The sequence below is a fragment of the Ursus americanus genome, chromosome 20, assembly GCF_024610735.1.
Source record: "Ursus americanus isolate L20-20 chromosome 20, mUrsAme1.1.p, whole genome shotgun sequence".
NCBI classification, from domain to species: domain Eukaryota; kingdom Metazoa; phylum Chordata; class Mammalia; order Carnivora; family Ursidae; genus Ursus; species Ursus americanus.
The window spans coordinates 32963173-32984044 of NC_142146.1; the positions used below are offsets into that span (position 1 = coordinate 32963173).

Consider the following 20872-nt stretch of genomic DNA (forward strand, 5'->3'; position numbering starts at 1 on the left):
AGCAGGGAGGAGGGGCAGAGGGAGAAGCAGACTCCCCACTGAGCAGGGAGCCCCAGGACCCTGAGATCATAACCAGAGGCAAAGGCAGATGCTTAACTGAGCCACCTAGGCAGCATCCTCAAAAGAAATTTTAAAGTTCATCAGTGTTGCAAGTCCGGTTCTCGGCACTCAAACTCTCAAGAGAGAGCTTGGAGTCCTAAAGTTTACCTGGGGCACACTCAGGACTATCACAAGGGGAGAAAGGAAGGAGCAGAGGAAGAACAAGTTAGGCTAGGATATAATCACAATAATGGCTTCAGCTGACCCCAATGGAAGCTGTGAGTGAAGCTACGAACTAGAATGGAGCTTCAGAAATGTCCTATTTTGGGGGACAAGGAAGCCAGGTCTTTAATGGCCTAGTCTTTAGACGCAGGGTACTCCCAAAAAGGGGATATGAGCCTGGCTTGGCTCTCTTTAAGCCAAGGGCAATTCCCAGGAAGGTCTGACAGCCCAACAACACTCCCAGTAATTAAGAGAATGAAGTCCTTCAATCCTGAAGTGGGAATGTGGGTAATGCATACATGGCATCCACTGTAATTAATTCTGTAACTGTCCAAATCTCATCAATTTTGAGTTAAAAAAATGTGCCATTAAAAGTGATTTGGCCCTCCATTTCTTAAAGCTATAAAGTAACTAAATATCTAGGTTTTTCCCAGCTCTAAAAGTTGGTGATTCTAAGATTTCATGGCAAGATTTATAGAGTGCATCAAGTCTTACACTTGGATATCATTAATTGTTGAGGTGATACGTACATTAGAGTTCTATTTTGTATGTTGAAATTTTCTATGTAAGTTACAAAATAAAATCCAATAAATACTTGCATGTTTCCACTTCCCCTCATATTTTCATGTTTTCAAATTACCAAAGGCTTTACATAGTTAAATATTCTCAATCTCTCCCCACTTCCAGTTCTCCCCACACCCACTTCCCTCCAACACACATACACAAACACACACACACTTAAACCCTTTTCTTCTTTCCTCCAAGATAAACCTTCCCTCTTCCACTGCCTCTGGCTCCAATCCTCCCTTCAGTTACCCACCTATTCATACCCTCTCACTTCTACCTTCAACCTTCCTTCCCTATAGCAATTTACCCTCCATTTATTCATATACTAAAGTATTTCCCTAGATTCGGTCTTGTAACAGAAGGCAAAAATTACTAATCCCAAACCAATGTGCATTTCTGGTTGATCATTCTTCCTTAAAAGGCTCTTCTCCCTTAACACTTGTTTCCTCCACCTCTTTTACATCCTCTTCCTCCTCTGTCTTCTCCTTAATTTCAGTATTCCCCATGTTTCTGTATTAAGATCTATCCTTCTTACTCCATTCCAGTATTCCACAGTAATCCTGGGTCACAGACCCCTTCAAGAATCTGATTATATACATATGCAAAGACACAAACTGTTGCATAAATCTCATGGGGATCACACCCCAAGTTAAAAACTGCTCCACACATTCCTTCCAGAATGATCTGTACATAAATTGGTTCAATCACCACTTATAAACTGGTGATCTGAATCTTTATCTCCAGCTCAAATCTTCTCTGCTGACCCCAGACCCACATATCTAACCTACTAGGAATTTCATGTCTCTTTTGATCACCCACAGACAACTCAAACTTAAGATGAGCAAATATAAACATACTTTCCCTATACCCCCACCTAAAAACCTGTTCCTCCTCCTGCATCCCTATTCTCTTGGATGCTGACATTATTCACCCAGAAATCAAATCAGGTAAGCCTGATAACCATCTAGACTCTTCACCAGAATTCCACATCCAGTCTCCAGAGTCTCATTGCATACAGCCTCTAAGTCACCCTTCAAGTTTTATTCCCATGACTACTGCCTTAGTTGAACCCTCATAATTTCTCACCCCAAATACTGCAAGTTTTCTAACTTATCTTCCTGCCTCAACATCACCTGCTCCAATCAGTCCACCCTCCACACTATCACCAAATAATCTTTCTAAAACACAAGACTGATTATGTCTTTCTTCTTTTCAAACCCCCCCATAAAGGCATAAAAACTGCCAAACACACACATATGTGCGCATGCCATGGAGACACACACACACACACACACACACACACACACACACACACACCACCTTCAAGCAGCCTTTAAAATCCGAAGTCTTTGAAAGGACATATAAGGCCTTTCAGAATCTGGCCTCCACCCAACCTCCCCACCCAAAACTTCATACCATTAAACTTTCTCCATACTCCATGCCATTCTATACAAACTCCATATTCCATTCTCACCTACCACTGACCATTCCAAACCATGCAATGCTTACTCATTCCTCTGTGAATTGCTCTTCCTAGAACATCCTTCTTCCTTCAAGAATAAACTATTCTTTAAATATCAACTCAAATATGACCTCCAAGAGGAAGCCTTCCTTAATTCCTACACCGCAGTTTGTGCAAAAAGCACTTAACACATTCTCCTATTATAGCACTAATCACATAATATTGTCACCATTCACTGGGTCTCACTTACTCAAGGCCAGAAACTTGTTTATCTCTTTATCTTTAAACCAGTGTTGGCACATAAGCAAGCACCTAATAAATGTACAATGAATGAATCATAAAAAGCACATTAGAGATGGGAGTGACCTTGGAAACCAACTTGTTCCATTTTAACCAAGACAGACTTTCGTAAGATCACATAGCTCGTTACTGGCAATAAGGAATAGAAACGGAATCTATTGATTCCCAACCTAGAGTTTTTTGTACTTACCCAGCACCATCCCTACTTCTGCTATTAAGTTCACGGCATCCACAGAGACAATCTCCGTTTCCTTCCATTTATCAAAAAGAACAATCACTGAAATTGGGCCATAGAAAAATCAATAATTAACCATAAGATGTAAAACCTTTCGGGGGAAAGAAGAAACAAGAATGGGTTCTGGCAATAACGGATAGTGAGGTGGGGGGGAGCCAGGAAAAGTCAAAGGGGAGGATGGATGCTCAGTAATAATTCTGTGAGGTTCAGGAAATCCTTAGTACACAGAAACTAGAGCTGCAAGAGTCCTGCCTAGACTCTCTATACACCAACATCAATTTCTGAGGTTAATCTCAAATGTCCCAAGTGAACACATACGTTGTATAAAACATTGTACTATCTTCTCTGTAAAGAGATTCCAACAAAAAAGCTCAGCCTATTACATACCTGTCTAAGAATTAATAGCATGAGAAACTTTGACAATTCTGTGTATATATTAAATGTGTGGATACATGCAATGTATATGTAGAAAATAAGTAAACGTGTATTAAATTCCTATAATTAGGATGAGATGGCTTAGCCTAGATTCAGTCTTCAAAAGCAGTATCAAGGCACACACAGAGTGGGAGAATATACTTCTACCAGTGTCAAAAGTCTGACATAGGGCCTCAATAATAATCCTTCTGTAATTCAACCCACTGATTTAAATATCTTAAATATCTCCATTCTCCACTTTTTCCAAATGAAGAGTTAATTTTTTAAGCTATCTTCACTTAAGAAAGCATTTCCCTTTCCTCAATCATTTAAGCAAATAATTTCTGAAGCCCAGCTATATGCCAAGCACTGTGCTAGAGCCTGCCACTCCCATTTAAAAAAGGATGCTTAGACCTTTTTTACATCTCTGAATTACAGCACCAAAATTACACCCAAAATTAAAGATGTAAAATGTTTTCAAACAATAACTAGTAAGATATCTTCTAGATGTATACAAGAAAATAATCTCTGAATTCAGTTAAGAACAAAAATGACAACACCACAAAAAGATCATACATATCACTTAGCAAATGAGCACAAGTGAATTAACTATTTTGGACAATTACAACTGTTCTTCTTAAAAAGCCTGTTTTTAGTCTTGCAAAAAACCTGTGCCAAATATAGTTTTTGCAGGCATATGTTGAAGTCTAAACCTCTTAAAAATCTTTTCATTAGGCAAAATTCATGAGCATGAGTGCTACTATAAGAATAATGAGCTCAAGTTAAAGAGAAATGAATTTGAGATCAGAGAACTTCTCTCCTAACAGCACCATTTTCCTCTTGGTACGGATTCCTAATCCAGGTCTTTAAATTTTTGATTGAACATCACTTAAATACGTTCCCTTAAATTTCCACACATTTATTTTAGTAGTAAACCAAAAGGCAAATACATGCCTCAAAATAGCATCAGGTTCAAATGACTAACGAAGATTTCGAAGAAATTTTTAGTTCTCTCAGTATTTAAGCTGCTACACTCTAGACCACCATTAGCCCCCTAGTATGAGAGAAAAATATGCATTTTCATTAAAAATAAGGAAGGAAATAATATGACAGGTGTACGTCACTAAAAATGGTGATAGAGAATGGAGTATGTTGGCCACCTGACCAAGTGATTATTAAAGAATTCATTACATCAATAACATCATTTTAAGTAATTAAGTACTATGATACCAGTGACAGCTAAACATGTCTATCAGGGAGATGGTGAGGTGAAAAAACACAAAATCTGTGTTTCCAGTTTAGGAAAAGGAATACAACTGGTCTGCTGTGAAATGAAAATTAACAGTTGAACATTGCAAATTTAAAAGTATGAATGTTGGGGCGCCTGGGTGGCACAGCGGTTGGGCGTCTGCCTTCGGCTCAGGGCATGATCCCAGCGTTATGGGATCGAGCCCCACATCGGGCTCCTCTGCTATGAGCCTGCTTCTTCCTCTCCCACTCCTCCTGCTTGTGTTCCCTCTCTCGCTGGCTGTCTCTATCTATGTCAAATAATTAAATAAAATCTTTAAAAAAAAAAAAAAAGTATGAATGTTACTCAAGCCAAGCTGTTTACCAAACATCTGAGTGGTTTAACTTCAGTTTCTTTAACTTTTATGTCTTTGGTTAACCTAAAACTATAAAAAATACTTCCTGATGTTCTTGGTGATGTCATAGTTTATACAAGGTAAGCTTCACAGTCAACTACTATTACAAACTAAAAAAACCAAACACACCATAGATTATTAAAAGGATGATGTATAACTACTCAGAACCACAACACAGTCATAAACTCAAGTCAGACCTCATTTCATATTCTAATAAGAATTAGAAGAGAACGTCAGACATCATTTATCTTAACAATTACTTAGGGGAGACTTTTATAGTGTTTTGTGGTTACACAGCACTTTTGTAATATTCCATTATTTTCATATTTTAGCAAAGCAATACTGGTCTCATATTAAATTACCAATAAGATAATACAGGCTGGTCAGTCACAATTAAGTTGAACAATCAAACACTAATCAAATTAATCAATATAAACTCAGTTCCCAATTTCCCAAACTAGTGTTCCATTGAACCAGAAGGCATAAACAGGTTTGTCTTCATATTCCCTTAGAGAGTCATCCCAAAATACATTAGTGTCTTAAAACTGAATACTGTCAGAAACTTATTAACACAGCATTGCTTACATTTACTGGCACACGTTCTTTTTTTTTTTTAAGTGCACCTATTAACCTGGCATGAGGAATATTCCAAGACATCACTACTGTCATCCCAGGGTTAATACTGAATCACCTATGTGGCCTACTCCAGAATTTCTGGAGAAACTGCCCAGGAATGTACATTTTTAAAAACCTTCTCAAGTTACTCTGATGTGCAAACAGAATTAGAATTAGGAACCACTAAAGACACCTTCACCTTTTTTGCCTTGATGCCATCTTTCACAGTAACAAAAACTCCTGGTATTTTTTCTAATCATTTAAACGGGAAATGTGATGAAATAATATTAAGAAAAAAATTTAATCAGCATTTTATTAAAGATTATACTATAAAGTTAATTTTAATAAGGCCTATAAATTCTGACTTTTTTTTTTTTTAAGATTTTATTTTATTTATTCGACAGAGATAGAGACAGCCAGCGAGAGAGGGAAACAAGCAGGGGGAGTGGGAGAGGAAGAAGCAGGCTCATAGCGGAGGAGCCTGATGTGGGGCTCGATCCCAGAATGCCGGGATCACGCCCTGAGCCGAAGGCAGACGCTTAACCGCTGTGCCACCCAGGCGCCCCATAAATTCTGACTTCTAACTAACAAGAGCTACATCTTATTTTATTTAAAGTATGTTAAAAAACACATTCTGGTGACGTATCTACTCTAAAATGATCTCTCTTGTTTGTAAACTCACGAATACTAACATAGATTAAAAAACTGAGACCGTGACTTAAGTGCTTGGAATTCTTATATTTTTTACCAAAAAATTTTTTTCAACCATTTTGTGTTACTAATTGATGAATTAAGGGTAACTTCAGATTGGTACTCGCTAACACTTCAAAACACACTGCAAGTGTAAGTAATCTTTATTCTCTAAAAATAAAAGGCCACGTAATTCATATCACTACCTTTTCAACATTGCTTTTTGAATAACTAACACCTTGTTTATATTATATGCAAAATATTAGAATACAATTTAGAATAAAAATCATGAACCAAATATTTAGAATCATTAATATTTTTAAGCTCCTCCTCACTTAGTATTGCAATACCAACTTAATTTTCTTAATGTTTCTTGGCCCTAACCAATGGCCCATTGAATGGATACAGGAAGAATTAAAAGTCATATTGAAACAGTATGACTGAGAGTAAACAAAATATGACTAAGAAATAAAACAATTTAAAATCCTCACAGCAGACAGATGCATTCCACAGAATCATTAACTGGTTATGGGCACAACTATTTGGTATAATATTCATTTGACATCTCCTCAAACTGCCTTGTTTTGAAGGAATAAAAATAGTTCAAATACTTCCTCTTTTTTAAATATCAGAAACCTTTTAATATATGAACACTGTGGAACACCCTGTTGAACTCAATTCACTAACAAAGAGTTGGGGAAATTGTTCTATAAGCATATAGGAGTGAGCTCCACTGGACGTTTACAACCCCATCCACCTCTATGTTTTAAAATCGAAACTTAAGATGAAAACATTGAAGGCAGCTTTCAATGTTCCCACAGCTTTCAGAACAAATCTATGATTTTTTATTATTATCGCACTGTTCAGCAGAACTTTTATGCAATCATGGGAAATGTCTTATATCTGCAACATCCAATAAGGTAATCATTACCCACATGTAGCTACTGAGCACTTCAGATGCAGCTAGGAATAGCAAAGAACTGCATCAACTAAGTTTATTTAAATTTTACACTATCACAGCAGCTAGTGGCTGCTATATGGGATAACGTAAATTTAGGGTATAATCTCTCTCCAGACAAAATGGAATAAGTAGATTTGACTCTTCTACCTGAAATAACTAAAAAACCAGACATAACAATGGTTTTCAGATACTGGGCAACAGACAGCACAGAACAGTTATTGGTGAGAGAGGGAACAAACAAGCTGAGCAGTACAACTGCCCCAGCTTACTGCCTGGAGAATTTTTAGGCCACAAAGCAAGGAGGGAAAACCTACACAAAGACTAGCTGTCTTCCTGAGTTGAGAAGACAGAATTGGGAGGCCAAGGCAGCTTGACTTCTCCAGACAGAGTACTAGAGATGAGAGAGCGGCACAGGGAAAGAGGGCTAGAGATACATAGGACTCTTTTTTTCTTTTTAATTTAAATTCCAGTTAGTTAACATACAGCGTAGTTTTAGTTTCAGGTGTATAATATAGTGATTCAACACTTCCATACATTACCCGGTGCTCAACACAGTGCACTCCTTAATCCCCACCATCTGTTTAACCCCATCCTCCCACCCACCGCCATGCTGGTAACCATCAGTTTGTTCTCTACAGTTAAGAGTTATATAAATTCTCTTTCAAGTCTTCATTTGAATAGCAATTAGCACATGTGTATGAGGAAACTACCTCAGGATGGAGAAAGAATCCCCAGAAAGGAGCAAGGAGAACAATCCCTGTAACTCAGAGGCAGCACCTATTCCCACCGTTAAAGAGTAAGAAAACTCCGGGGCGCCTGGGTAGCGCAGTCGTTAAGCGTCTGCCTTCGGCTCAGGGCGTGGTCCCGGCGTTCCAGGATCGAGCCCCACATCAGGCTCCTCCGCTAGGAGCCTGCTTCTTCCTCTCACACTCCCCCTGCTGTGTTCCCTCTCTCACTGGCTGTCTGTCAAATAAATAAATAAAATCTTTAAAAAAAAAAAAAAGAGTAAGAAAACTCCTAATTCACAAGGGATGTCTCAGAGTAATCAGAAGGTTCTTGCCTTAGTGGTATGAAAAAATTAGCCCCTAAAGGCAGCTCTGGTCCCACCCAACAAAAGCTTAAAAACAAGCCTCAAGAGGATCAAACTCTCTTCAAGTAACTTAACCTCATCCCAAGAACAAAGAATACATTACAAAAATATCCATCAACAAGGTAAAATATTAAGAAGGTAAAATTTACAACATCTGGCTTTGAATCAAAATTAACTAGGCATGCAAAAAAGCAGGAAAATATGACCCATAATGGGCAGAAAAATCAATGAACAGTAAACGTAGAAGTGACAGATGACAGAATTAGAGCAGAACATTAAAAATTAAACTTATTTTAGCCATATTCCATATATTCAAAATTGTTGTATGTACTTAATAAGAGAGCTTCAAAACACATGAATCAAAAAGTGATAAAACTCCAAAGACAAACTGACAAATCCATAATTATAATTAGAGATTTCAACACCTCTCAAAAATGGACAAAACAGAAAATCAGTAAGAATAGAAAAGATTTGGACGGCACTATCAACCAACTTGTGAAAATGTTTTAATTGACCAGAAATACTGTGAACCAACGAATGTTCTCTGACTGCATAACAAGATAAAGCAATCTTGATTCTAACAATCCAGGTAAGTTTTTACAAAATAATTGAAGATCCCAACAACATTAAAGTTATGGCTCAAGACTGTGTCTGGGACACAAGAGACCTTACAAAATCTTCCATTCCTGAGGATTACAGAGCCAAATGCCTACAGGAGCAAGCATGCAAAGTTTAAAAAATAAATGTGACAAAGGTCAGGTGGGACCAAGGGTAATCTGGAGAAGGCACATCTTCACCCCTAAAACTCGTCTCAACTACAGCCAGTGATGCCATGCCACAAAGGAACATAGATCCACTGCTGCCAGAACTTAGAATTTTCCAGGTGATACCCAAAAGTTGGATTTTTACATGAACTCTAGATTTTAAAACGCTGACCACCAACACAGTAAATTTTTAACCAGCGCAAAAAAAAAAAAAAAAAGGAGCCAAATTCACAAACAATTATCTGCTCTAGTCCACCCCTTCACCTTACAAATGAAACAAAAAGAAATCAAGTAATTTATCCAAATTGTGAAAGCAGATAATCCCATCTGACCGTATCAGGCATGGACACAGAAGTCCACACTTTTAGAAGGAACTGAAACCAGGATGTTTCCAGGACAGGTAACGTAGTAATGCTTATCTTCTCAGTAAAGACATGAAAACTGTCTTCCAACAAATGAAGGTTAAAATTTTATCAAAGGCTTCCTGAATTGTTCCAGAGAGGAGGAAAAAAAAAAATCAGTGGGAGACAATTACAGAGGAGACTTGGGCAAAATGGAAGCAAGAACTTTCTAAAAAGAAAGTTCTTTTTAAAAAGTTATCAATGACATGGTTATTTTGTAGAGTAGAATTTAATTTAGCTCCCTACCCTAGAGGTATTCCGGAAAACGCTTGGATGAACTCTCACGAAATTACAAAAAAGACTATCTGATGTGAAGAAATGGCTGATTTATGGTCCTTTCTGCCTAAAGCTTTATAAGTTTTCATCATAAAGAATAACTTAGTAACAACTTCGTTGTAAGACCTATGTAAAAACTAAACTGGCAAGCTCAATGACAACATAAAGGGAAACTTGAGACGGCCCCAGCTTCTGATGGATATGAGTATGTTCAGTCACAGGCCGGACAACCAACTAATTGTAGAGGGTATTCAGAAATCACAAGGATGCCTGAATCAGAATGCTCCCTTCTAATCCTGGATTTCTATGTTAAATCTAACCAGAGTCCCAAATTTCAGAACATCAGATAGATATTTAAACTTCAAAGGAATGACATTTAGCAGGACTGACAGGAAGTTCAAAAGCCCTTAGGTTATACATTGGACCACCCACCCCCACTTTAGGTATGCCTTTAACTGTTACATAAAGAATTTCAAAACTACTCAACTTTGCCAGAAAATGTATTTCCAAATTTGAGACTAGACAGCATTTTATTTTTTTTTAAGATTTTATTTATTTATTTGACAGAGAGAGACAGCCAGCGAGAGAGGGAACACAAGCAGGGGGAGTGGGAGAGGAAGAAGCAGACTCCTAGCGGAGAAGCACAATGTGGGGCTCAATCCCAGAACGCTGCGATCACGCCCTGAGCCAAAGGCATCCGCTTAGCGACTGCGCCACCCAGGTGTCCCCAGAGAGCATTTTAAGTGCACAGTTTCTTTGGGTTATAACAATAAAGAAAATGGACAAATGCTGAAAGACAACTAAAGTCAGCAAGCAAAACACACTAGCTAGAAAACTAGATTAAAACAACTTGAGAAAACCAGATATTCTAACTCTCCAAAGATTTGAAGTTTCTGGAGTAGAAAGACAATGAATGAAAATAATTCTGCTAAAATATTATGGACTGAGTCAGAGCAAGAAAAAGAGAAGAAAAAATGGCCAGATATACAGTAATTAATGTGAAAATTTATCTAATTTCCGGATAAGGCAACAAAAAATTAATCTTTGAAAGAGAAAAGGCAGAGTAACAGGAATTAAATGGTAAGAAGTCAAAGGTCACCGTTGGACACAGGGAAAAATATGAGAAAGGATAAGATTTTGAAATATCACTTTTTAAAATAAAAGATAAAATATAGACAGTACATCAAAACTCACAAAAACTCAATCATACATAAAAGTAGCCAAGTGGACTCTGAGAGAAGCCAGTATTATCAGACATTAGCCAATTACTGATGGCATGCTATGCATGCACAAAGAAAACAAGGAAAAAAAAGAAAAGAGGTCTGGATGTTAATTACTTTGAGAATGAAAACCACAACCCCAAGGCGCAGAAGATACGCTGTTTGTTTTACTAAATCAAACAGTATATAAAATTATTGTAAAATCTAAGTTTCCAGGGAAGGGCATAAAATAAAAAGATTATAAAATAAATAGGTTATATTTTTATCATTTTCTAATTTCTAGTATTTCTTCATAACCCCAATCCCAGGGACCATCAGATTATTCAACATTGTCTCATTCTTCTCAAACCCATACCTGATCCACCTCTAATTCCAATCTTCCCTGCAACCTCTCCCAAAATCCAATACCAAACTGCTAAATCCCTGAAGAGTAATTGGATGTCCTTAAATTATTTGAAACCTGCCTATTTAAATACTTCATGTCCTTCCAAAATCAATGTCCTTCTTGACTTTACTTCTGATATGTAACTAAGTTCTCGGACTCCTTCAATCTTTTCCAAACATCTGTATTAAACTGCCAGATTTTGTCAGTTCTTCAATAAAATTCAGTACATCTTATCAGGTATATGTGAAAGCACTGTGCTAGACATGTTTGTAAATTTAAGGGTGGGAAATGCCTCATTTAGTCTATTCATAGTGAAAAATTTCTAACCATAACAAAGTATAACACAGTACATATCAAAGAATTAAAATGTTATGACAACCATAAGGAAGACAAAGCTTTCCTTTCATATTCTTAGGTTGTTCCCTTTCCACTCCCACCACTATTCAAGGCTTCTATCTAATATGGATACATCTGTTATCCTTCCTAATTGAATTTCACCATATCTTAATAATCAATCCCATATTCTACCCCCAAATTAATCTTTCCTAAAACAGAATTTCAATCACATCACTCTTTTTTACAATGCTGTTTCTCAAATGCTTGCAGTAGCGATTTGCAAAGTCCCATCCCCATATCAAGATGCTGATTACAAGAACCTACTCACAGATACTCCAATTCAATCCAGTCTGCTGTGATAACTGGGAATCTGAATTTGAATAAGCCCTTTAGGTGATTTTGATTTAAGGGGTCCACAGAGCGTATTTCAGGGGGAAAAAAATTCTACAGAGTAAATATCAAATTCCTTAGCCCTGCATCAGGGCTCACCACACAAAAGACCCGAAACTCAACTTATAGGGCAAGGGATCTACAAGGACTCTTCACTACAGATAAACTTTATTTTCTGCAGCCAACTGTTCTTTCCCTCCAACTTTGCTGAAAATGTCCACTAACTTCACCATTCTTCTTGGCCCATCTCAAGCCGCATACTTCCTAGATCTCACCAGACTGAAACAATTTCTCCTGTGTAATTCTACAGCCCTGTACTGCTTCTCTTGAACCATTATTATTTTAATTTGAGAGACAGAGCACAAGAGAGCACAAGTGGAGGGGGGGTCCTCAAGCCGACTCCCCACTGAGCACAGAGCCCGATATGGAGCTCCATTCCAGGACCATGAGATCACGACCTGGGCTGAAATCAAGACAGACACTTAAACAACTGAGCCACCCAGGTGCCCCTTGAACCATTATTTAAACTAGTATTATTAACTTTTCAGGTGGTTATATCATATGACAACGGACTGCGGATCACACCTCTTTTCATCTCTTTCAGAATCCACAACACACTTTGGAAGTCCTTACCCTAAGGCAACTTCCCTTTGCATCAGCATACCTAAGTAGGAATGAATAAATGAACTAATTTTTAGAATATGAAAAGAGAAAACTGTAGAAAGATTTTTATTAGGAAAAGAAACCAATTAAATAAATATATCTGGAATGAAAGTATATCTGCCAAAACAAATTACTAAATATTGTTCTTCCTTACCAGCCTACCAAATAAATGCTCCCTGAAGAACTCTTCCCAGAGAGAACAGGTGAACTTAAGTCCCAAGGAAAAAACTGCTTAACACCAATCAGGTTTGCTTAAACTTTGATCCAAACAGCTATGCAAAAGCAAGGTATATGGAAGGGAAAACTCATTTATGGTTAACTTCTGAAACTCTTATACATGCTGTAAACTTACAAGTGTTCTATTATGATGCTTGAGATTTTGGTATAACATAAATGCCTCTAACAACACAGCACTTCCCCAATAATTGCTGATCTATCTATCGGTCTTCTCCATAACACTGAACAACACATGGGTAGTGACCATGTGTCTTGTTCATCTTTCCAGTCCAGCACTTAGAACACATGATTAATAAAGACGTAATTTAAGTTTTCAAGATAAAAAATGACAGTGATTCTCCAAAAATAACACAATGGCCAACAAGCATATGAAGATAATCAACATCACTAATTAGAGAAATGCAAATCAAAACCACAATGACATGACCTCATGCCCATTAGAATGGCTACCATTAAAAAAAAAAGTGTTGGCAAGGATGTGGAGAAACTGGAAACCTTGTACTATTGGTGGGATCATAAAATGGTGTAACCACTATGGAAAACAGTAAGGAGGTTTCTAAAAAAATTAAAAATGTAAATACCGTACACAATTCCAGCAATCCCATCTCTAGGTACATACCTTAAAGAACTGAAAGCAGGGTCTTTAGTTATCTGCACACCCACGTTCACAACAGCATATTCACAACAGCCAAAAGATGGAAACAACCCAAAAGTCCATTAACCGATGAATGGATAAACAACTGTGGTACACACATACAATGGAATATTATTCAGCCTTAAAAAAGGAAACCCTTGCACACGCTACAACATGGATGACCCTTCAGGACGTTATACTAAATTAAATAAACCAATCACAGAAAGACAAATTCTGTACAATTCCGCTTATATGAAGTATCTAGAATAGTCAAATTCAGACAGACAGAAAGAAGAATGGTGGTTACCAGGGGCTGCAGAGAAGGGTAGTTGGCTGATGGTTATTATAGAGTTTCAGACTTGCAAGATGAAAAAGTTGTGAAAATTGGTTTTACAACAATGTAAATATACTTAACATTATAGAACTATACATACACTCTGAGGCAGTTAAGAAATTTTTTGTGTTCACTGCAATGAAAAATTTTAATCACAGTGATTTTAAGTACAAAAAAATAAATTATTTAGTATCAATAAACACTTAAAAATGTAGGTATAAAACATTAATATAACATTTATGTACAATTATTCAAATGGCCTTTTTAAGGGCGCCTGGGTGGCTCAGTCGGTTAAGCGTCTACCTTAGGCTCAGTTCATGCTCTTGAGGTCTGGGTATCCACCCCCACTTCAGGCTCCCTGCTCAGTGGGAGTATGCTTCTCCCTCTCCCTCTGACCACCTCCCCCACCACTCCTGCTCACTCTCTTGCACACTCTAATAAATAAAATCTTTAAAAAGTTCAAATGGCCTTTTAATTTAGCTTCCATCTAAAACATTCGTTTAAAAAATAAAAAAAGTAGTTTAAGCCACTCCAAGCTATATGTTCACATTTCACTGTAGAAGATTCTTGCTAATTATAAATTGTTTACTCAGTCAAGAAGTATTTCTGCTAAGAGAATCAGAATTCTAGAACTGGAAAAGATTCTTGAGATCATATACTCCACTAATTCCAATGTGGGTCCATAAACAATGGCAAATGAAAGCAAGGAAAATGAAAAGTATTTTTTCATAAAGTTAACTCAAAGTTAATGCATATGTGTTCTTCTGAGAATACATCTACCTTGAAACTTTCTCTTTTTAATACTAATTTCATACATTCAACAAATACTTGTTGAGCTAGTAACTCTCAGGTGCAAGCCTGTAATAGTGAACAAGAGAATCAAGGCTCGGGGCGCCTGGGTGGCACAGCAGTTAAACATCTGCCTTCGGCTCAGGGCGTGATCCCAGCGTTATGGGATCGAGCCCCACATCAGGCTCCTCTGCTATGAGCCTGCTTCTTCTTCTCCCACTTCCCCTGCTTGTGTTCCCTCTCTCGCTGGCTGTCTCTATCTCTGTCAAATAAATAAATAAAAACATCTTAAAAAAAAAAAAGAGAATCAAGGCTCTCACCCTCAGGAAACTACCTCCTTTCTAGTGGAAAAATAAGGATACTAACAGTAAGAAAAAATGATAGGGTTTTATTGTTAAGTCCTTAACATTCAAAACAAAAACCTGATCAGTCTATGTAACCCTATGTCAGTGGGAATAATCTACAGCCCCTTCCCATTTTTTTTTTTTTAAGATTTCATTTATTTGAGAAAAAGACAGAGAAGGCATAAGCACAAGCAAGGGGTGGGGAGGAGAAGCAGGCTTGGGGAGCCGGACTCGGGCTCGATCCCAGGACGACAGGATCATGATCTGAGCCAAAGACAGACGCTTAACTGACTGAGCCACCCGGGCACCCCCCTCCCCATGTTATGAGAAACTGGATGTCCAAAAGTTTTCAGAACAATTCAATAAATCCCAAGTCAAAACACCTTGTTCCTAATTAAAACACCAAGAAAATACCCATGTGCCTTAGCAGAAATTCAAACATAATAAATTTACAGAACTCCAAATATCTCAAAGACTAATATTTTTCCATTTAACGTGTCCTACCAGTTCTAACAGGATTTGATTTTGTATACCAAACTTGTATCATTTGAGGGCTTAAAAATTTAATGAAGAATTTAAAATCGTTAGGGCAGAATTTATCAAATCTCATGCTAGCAAAAGAAATTCTACTTTCTGATAAATGATAAGTCCAACATTTGGAACAAGGAGAAAGGAATGACACAAAAAGAGTACCCACAGTAATACTGTCTTGGTCACTGTTTCTGTGGCCTAGAAAGTACACTAATTCTCTGGAGCACTGCTATCCCATTCACTAGAAGTTTCAGACAGTTTAAATATACAAAGGAACTGAAAAATAAACAGTGATAATCAACTAATTAACATTTCAAAGAACCATGATACAAAACCTGTAGTTCCAGTGAATAATCTAGGTTTGACAACAATTGACCCGTACAGTCTCTTCCCTCACCTCCTCCTACCTTTCTCTACTTCTGTACAAGGGTGTGATATTAAGCACATAGTATGTGCCAGATATCACATCCTAATATGTGCCAGACAACAAGTCCGTAGACTTGATCTCATGGGTTTAACAGGTTTTTCCCCACTTAAAAAATAAACTCATATATAATACAAATTTGGAGAAACAATTATCCCCTTTCACAGGTAAAGTTAAGTAAGAAGACGCAAGATTTGAACTTATCTGCAAAGTTTGTAGGAGTCTCATTCTTCCTCTGCTTCTGTCACAAACACCAACATGCAAGTGACTGGATAGGAGAGAAGATGTGGCAGAAGGAACACAAAAATGTACAAAAAAATAGTATTTTTCCCTAAGATATCAGAAGAATTAAATATGAAAGCTGCACCCAAAGAGCTGTAAGTGCCTAAGATTGAAAGAAAGGGTTAGAGGTTCAAAGGACAAATGGAACTTTTTGCTGCAGTGAGCAAGGAAGAATTCACTGAGGAGGGAGGAAACTGTTAAGTTACACCATACAGAAAAGAAGTATTTTTAGGCAGAAGAGACTTCAGAGAATAAAGGCGGGGAAAAGAGAAGAAGACACAGGGCATCGATGTTTGAAAAGGCAAAAACATCAACCTGGCCGAAGCACAGAAATTATATAAGAGGGCAGGTAAATGAAAGGCGGAAAAGGTAGGATTGGGTCAGACTTCTGAGGACCTGATGAAACAAACTCCCTGTTTACAGCACCTAGACAGAGTTAAACTTTTACATATCTATTATCTTCATGAAAAAAGACTGCACATGCCCTATCAATGTGAATGTATTAATGCTTTTCAGCTTGAAAAAAAAAAAAGAATCTAGGACAACACCTGATACAAAGATGATTAAATGCTGGATCTGAAGTCAAATAACTGATTTTTCCTATCTCCTGATAACCACAGACTTATGTACAAAGAGATTTGGGGGGGGGGTCAGAGAGGGTAGGCCTGAACCTACAACCAGACTGCTGAAATTTATGCCAGCTACTCAACTGTAATTAGGGAAAAAGTAGAACCCAGAAATCTTTTCCATACGATGGTGGAGAAGCCTGAACAAGAAGAAATAATGGCAAAGCCCGACTGTCAGAAAAATTCCCCTTGTGTTGCCAAGATTGGCTTAAAAAAAAAAGCTACAATTGGATTTTTTAAAATGCAACTTCATCTTTAATTTCATTTTTTAAAACCCAGGTTAGAATTTGGAAAAGTGTTCAATTAGAGCACAACTATCCTGAAGCTACTGATAAAAACTTAAAATTCCAAGCATCTACACAAGTCAAAACTACTATTTCACCCTTAAATTAGGCAGTTAAGTCCCATCCCCCTAGTAAAAATGACACTTACCAAATCTTTGAGTGTTACCTGGATAATGACATCACTCTCTATTGCTGTTCTAGCAGGCTATGATGGATTGCCCTTTGCCCTCTTTCTCATACATCACAATAGTAGCAATCCCCCCCCAAAAAAGGTTTGTAGAAAAAGGAAGTTACAGCAGCTCTATCTTCTCAGATCAAAAACTATCAAAAGCTGTTAAGGCATAAAAAGCAACACTCCATAAAAAGTGGAAGTGGGGTGGGGGTGTACACTGAAACCAAGCAAATTCATATTCGTAAAATTTAAGCTGAAAGGAAACTTGGAATCTAGCCCAAAGCGCTCATTTACACTTTAAGAAACTGAGGCCCTGGGCAGTGGTGATATGCCCAGGGAAAACGCTTCCCTATAAAGGTGTTAAGTGTCTGTTACCAGTCACAGTAGCACTTAATCACATTCTAACAGTTACTTAAATGTTTATGACATTAAGTACCTGGTATGCAAAAAAACACATCTCCACCTCCTTTGCACCCCCCTCAGTGCCTTGCCCCAATGTTATTCAGAAAATGATGCAAGATTCTCAAATGAATACGGTATCCTCCTTCAGCCACTACAGCCACAAAATTTCTTCTATCCAAGTGAAAATCTGAAATACCTGAATTTCTCAAGTTCTGACTAAACAAGTGGATCAGCAAAACCTCAAAATTGGGGGCAGAATAAGAATACGAAATGATACAAAGATGATTTTTTTTTTAACAGTTGCTAGTTCCCTTGTATGTTTTGAATCCAGGTTTTTTGAAAAACGGTGCAAAGTTAAAAAATAATAATAAGTACAAAGTTAGGGGCACCTGGGTGGCTCAGCGGTTAAGCGTCTGCCTTTGGCTCAGGGCGTGATCCCGGCGTTCTGGGATCGAGCCCCACATCAGGCTCTTCCACTATGAGCCTGCTTCTTCCTCTCCCACTCCCCCTGCTTGTGTTCCCTCTCTCGCTGGCTGTCTCTATCTCTGTCGAATAAATAAATAAAATCTTAAAAAAAAAAAAAATAAGTACAAAGTTAATCCAAATTATTAGCACTTTTGAGACACTTCCATTAGACAGTTTAGCGTATCTTCACCTCTCAAAAATAATTTGAAAGTAGCCTACCCTACACAAAATATTTTTTGGAAAAAAAAAAAAAGCAACAACAACCTAAAATAACCGTCTACCAGGCCACAACATATTAAAACCACAAAATAAGGAACTACAATCCTGTAAAAATCCCACCAGTCAAAAAACGGTATCATCAGTCTTCCCGGGCTCACTGTTTACCGTCAAACTGTCAAAGCATTTGTTGAAGAACACGGAGGAAAGTTCTGCACCGAGTTCACAGGCTGTGGGTGCATCACATTATACCACTACCCACACATAACACCAGTCTGGGGAAATGCAAACACGCCACATGTACATTTTTTAACCAGGCTTAACCACGTATAACCAAGGTAAGTGTTGTCAGCTCCTGTATCAAAGGTTTAAAAAAAAAAAAAAAACCAGCAATATGCAAGCATACTTCACCTCATTTATAAAACCATCAACAGAAATGGCAAGGAATTGACCCGAGGCAAATTAAAGTTCTGGACATTAAGGCCGCCGTACAAAACGGTTTAAAAGGGCTGTCTTTCTGAAATGCCGGGCAAAAGTCTTTTGACGAGTCTCCAAACTAATGACCGTATACTAATGCACAAATAACAAAAGCTTAATACAAACTACCACGCCGCCAAACCGTTCCTATTACCAATGCCCAGATTTTTTTTAAAACAAGCATTGAAAGGGAACAATAAAAAGCGTCTCACCGCAAACACAGCAAGAGAGGGACTGTCGGAAGTAAGGCAAGAGCCTGTTAATCTCTGTAAACGCCTTGGGGTCTCCGGGGTCGTAGTTGAGCACTAGGCGGCTCGCGGAAATGTAGAGAGCAGTAGCATTCACGGGGTTCATTGCAGACACTTGGACACCGTTGGCTCCCGGTTGAAAAGAAATTCCGGATCCAACTTTGTAAGCAGCCAGGGAACAATGGCGAATTTGCAACAATTCGGAGGAAATCAGAGAAGAACCACTGGCCAAAGTAACCAAAATCCATGCAAGTTTGTGGAGCTGAAGCAATCCTCCCACACATGGGGCCTTGGCGCCCCTCCTCCGTCCCTGAGACTTGCAGACAAAAAAAAAAAAAGAGAGAGAGAGAGAGAGAAACCAGCGTTCGAGTTTGTCCCAGGCAGCCTCGGGGCGAAGAACGCGGGGGCTTCGGCGCTCTGGCCGGGACTCTGCGTTCAGTCTAGCCCCGCGACCCGGCGGGCGGCCTTCGCTGCATCTCCAGACGCTGAGGCACCTCCTCAGTGCGAGCTGGGCGGGCGCGGGAGCAGGCCCCGGCCCTGTCCGAGGGGCGGGCACGCTTCTCACGGGCTGCTGGGCCCTTACTCCATCACAGCGCCCGGAGCAGAGGTAGCGGCGACGGCAAGGAGGACGGCTCGGGCGTCGGCTTCCTCAATCTAGTGCACCAAGCCGCGGCGGCGGCGAATGTTGCAGTTGCGGCTGGCGGAGGCCGCCGCCGCTTTCTCCATATCGGACGCGGGGCCCGGACTGCGCCTGGCTCTCCGCCCCGGCGGTTACAACCCCGCTGTTCCCTGAGGTGGCGAAGCCGGCAGAAGAGTACCCCACCCGATAGGGGAGAGCCGGGGAGGAAGTGCGCGGGCCGGCAGCGGCGACGACGGCGGCGGCGGCGGCGGCGGCGGCGGGAGGGGGCGGGGAACAGGCCCGAGCGGGCCGCGGCGGCGCCCCTCGCTCCTCAGTCGCTCACTCCGAGGTCACCAGGCGCAAGCACCGCCCCCTCACTGCCCGGCCATCTTCTCCGCGCCGCGCACACGGAGACCTCCTCCGCCAAGCACGACGGCCGCCGCCGCCCACGGCTCCCGCCCGGCCGCAGCTGAGGCAAACGCTCACACCGCCAGGCCCCGCCGCCGCCGCCCAGAGCACACAGCCAGGCCCCGCCGCAGGCCCCTCCCCCCGGGCCTCGCCGCCCTCACCCTGACTCCACGCGCCACTCTAACTCGGTAGGGCCCGGGCTGCTGCGGCCTTAATGAATCCCGCGGACTGTGCGGCGCCTCAGGCCCTGCCGGCGACGACGACCGTTACCCCAACGGGCAAAGCCACTGTCATCCCCGAGACTCCCCCGCCGCCGTCGTCGCTAGCGCCCGCACGCATGCGCAGAGCACACTCTCACCCCTCCCCCCGCCCTTTCCTTTCCCTTCGCTTCCCTTTTCCCCTGCTTCTCCTCTAAGAGCCCCCTCCACACCCTCCCAAAGCTACCGGCTCGCTCCGCGCATGCGCATTCCACTATCAAACTCCACCGCCTTTCGCCCTTACGCGTGCGCCTTGACCGCCCACCCAGAAAACCGGATAAACACAGCAGCCCGCTCACGCCAGCCCCTCCCTGATGCCAACCCACCCCGGCCTCACTGCGCATGCCTGGCTCTCCACTTACGGCTCTTAGAACAGAGCATGCTCTCTGCAAGCCGCCTGTTCTCTCCGCCCCTCCCCCATGCTCTTTTAAATTCTCTGTTAGGCGTGTG

The 20872-nt window shown here is 40.1% G+C and overlaps 1 protein-coding gene across 1 annotated transcript in view; it reads right to left on the minus strand.

Annotated features, from left to right (window-relative positions):
* MSL2 (MSL complex subunit 2) overlaps positions 1 to 20545 on the minus strand; it is a 33971-nt gene extending 13426 nt beyond the window's left edge. Inside the window, exon 1 of the mRNA XM_045791825.2 lies at positions 19103 to 20545. Coding sequence (XP_045647781.1) covers positions 19103 to 19244 — 142 coding nt within the window. The 5' untranslated portion in view covers positions 19245 to 20545. The remainder of the gene's footprint in view (positions 1 to 19102) is intronic.
* Positions 20546 to 20872: the final 327 nt, after the last annotated feature.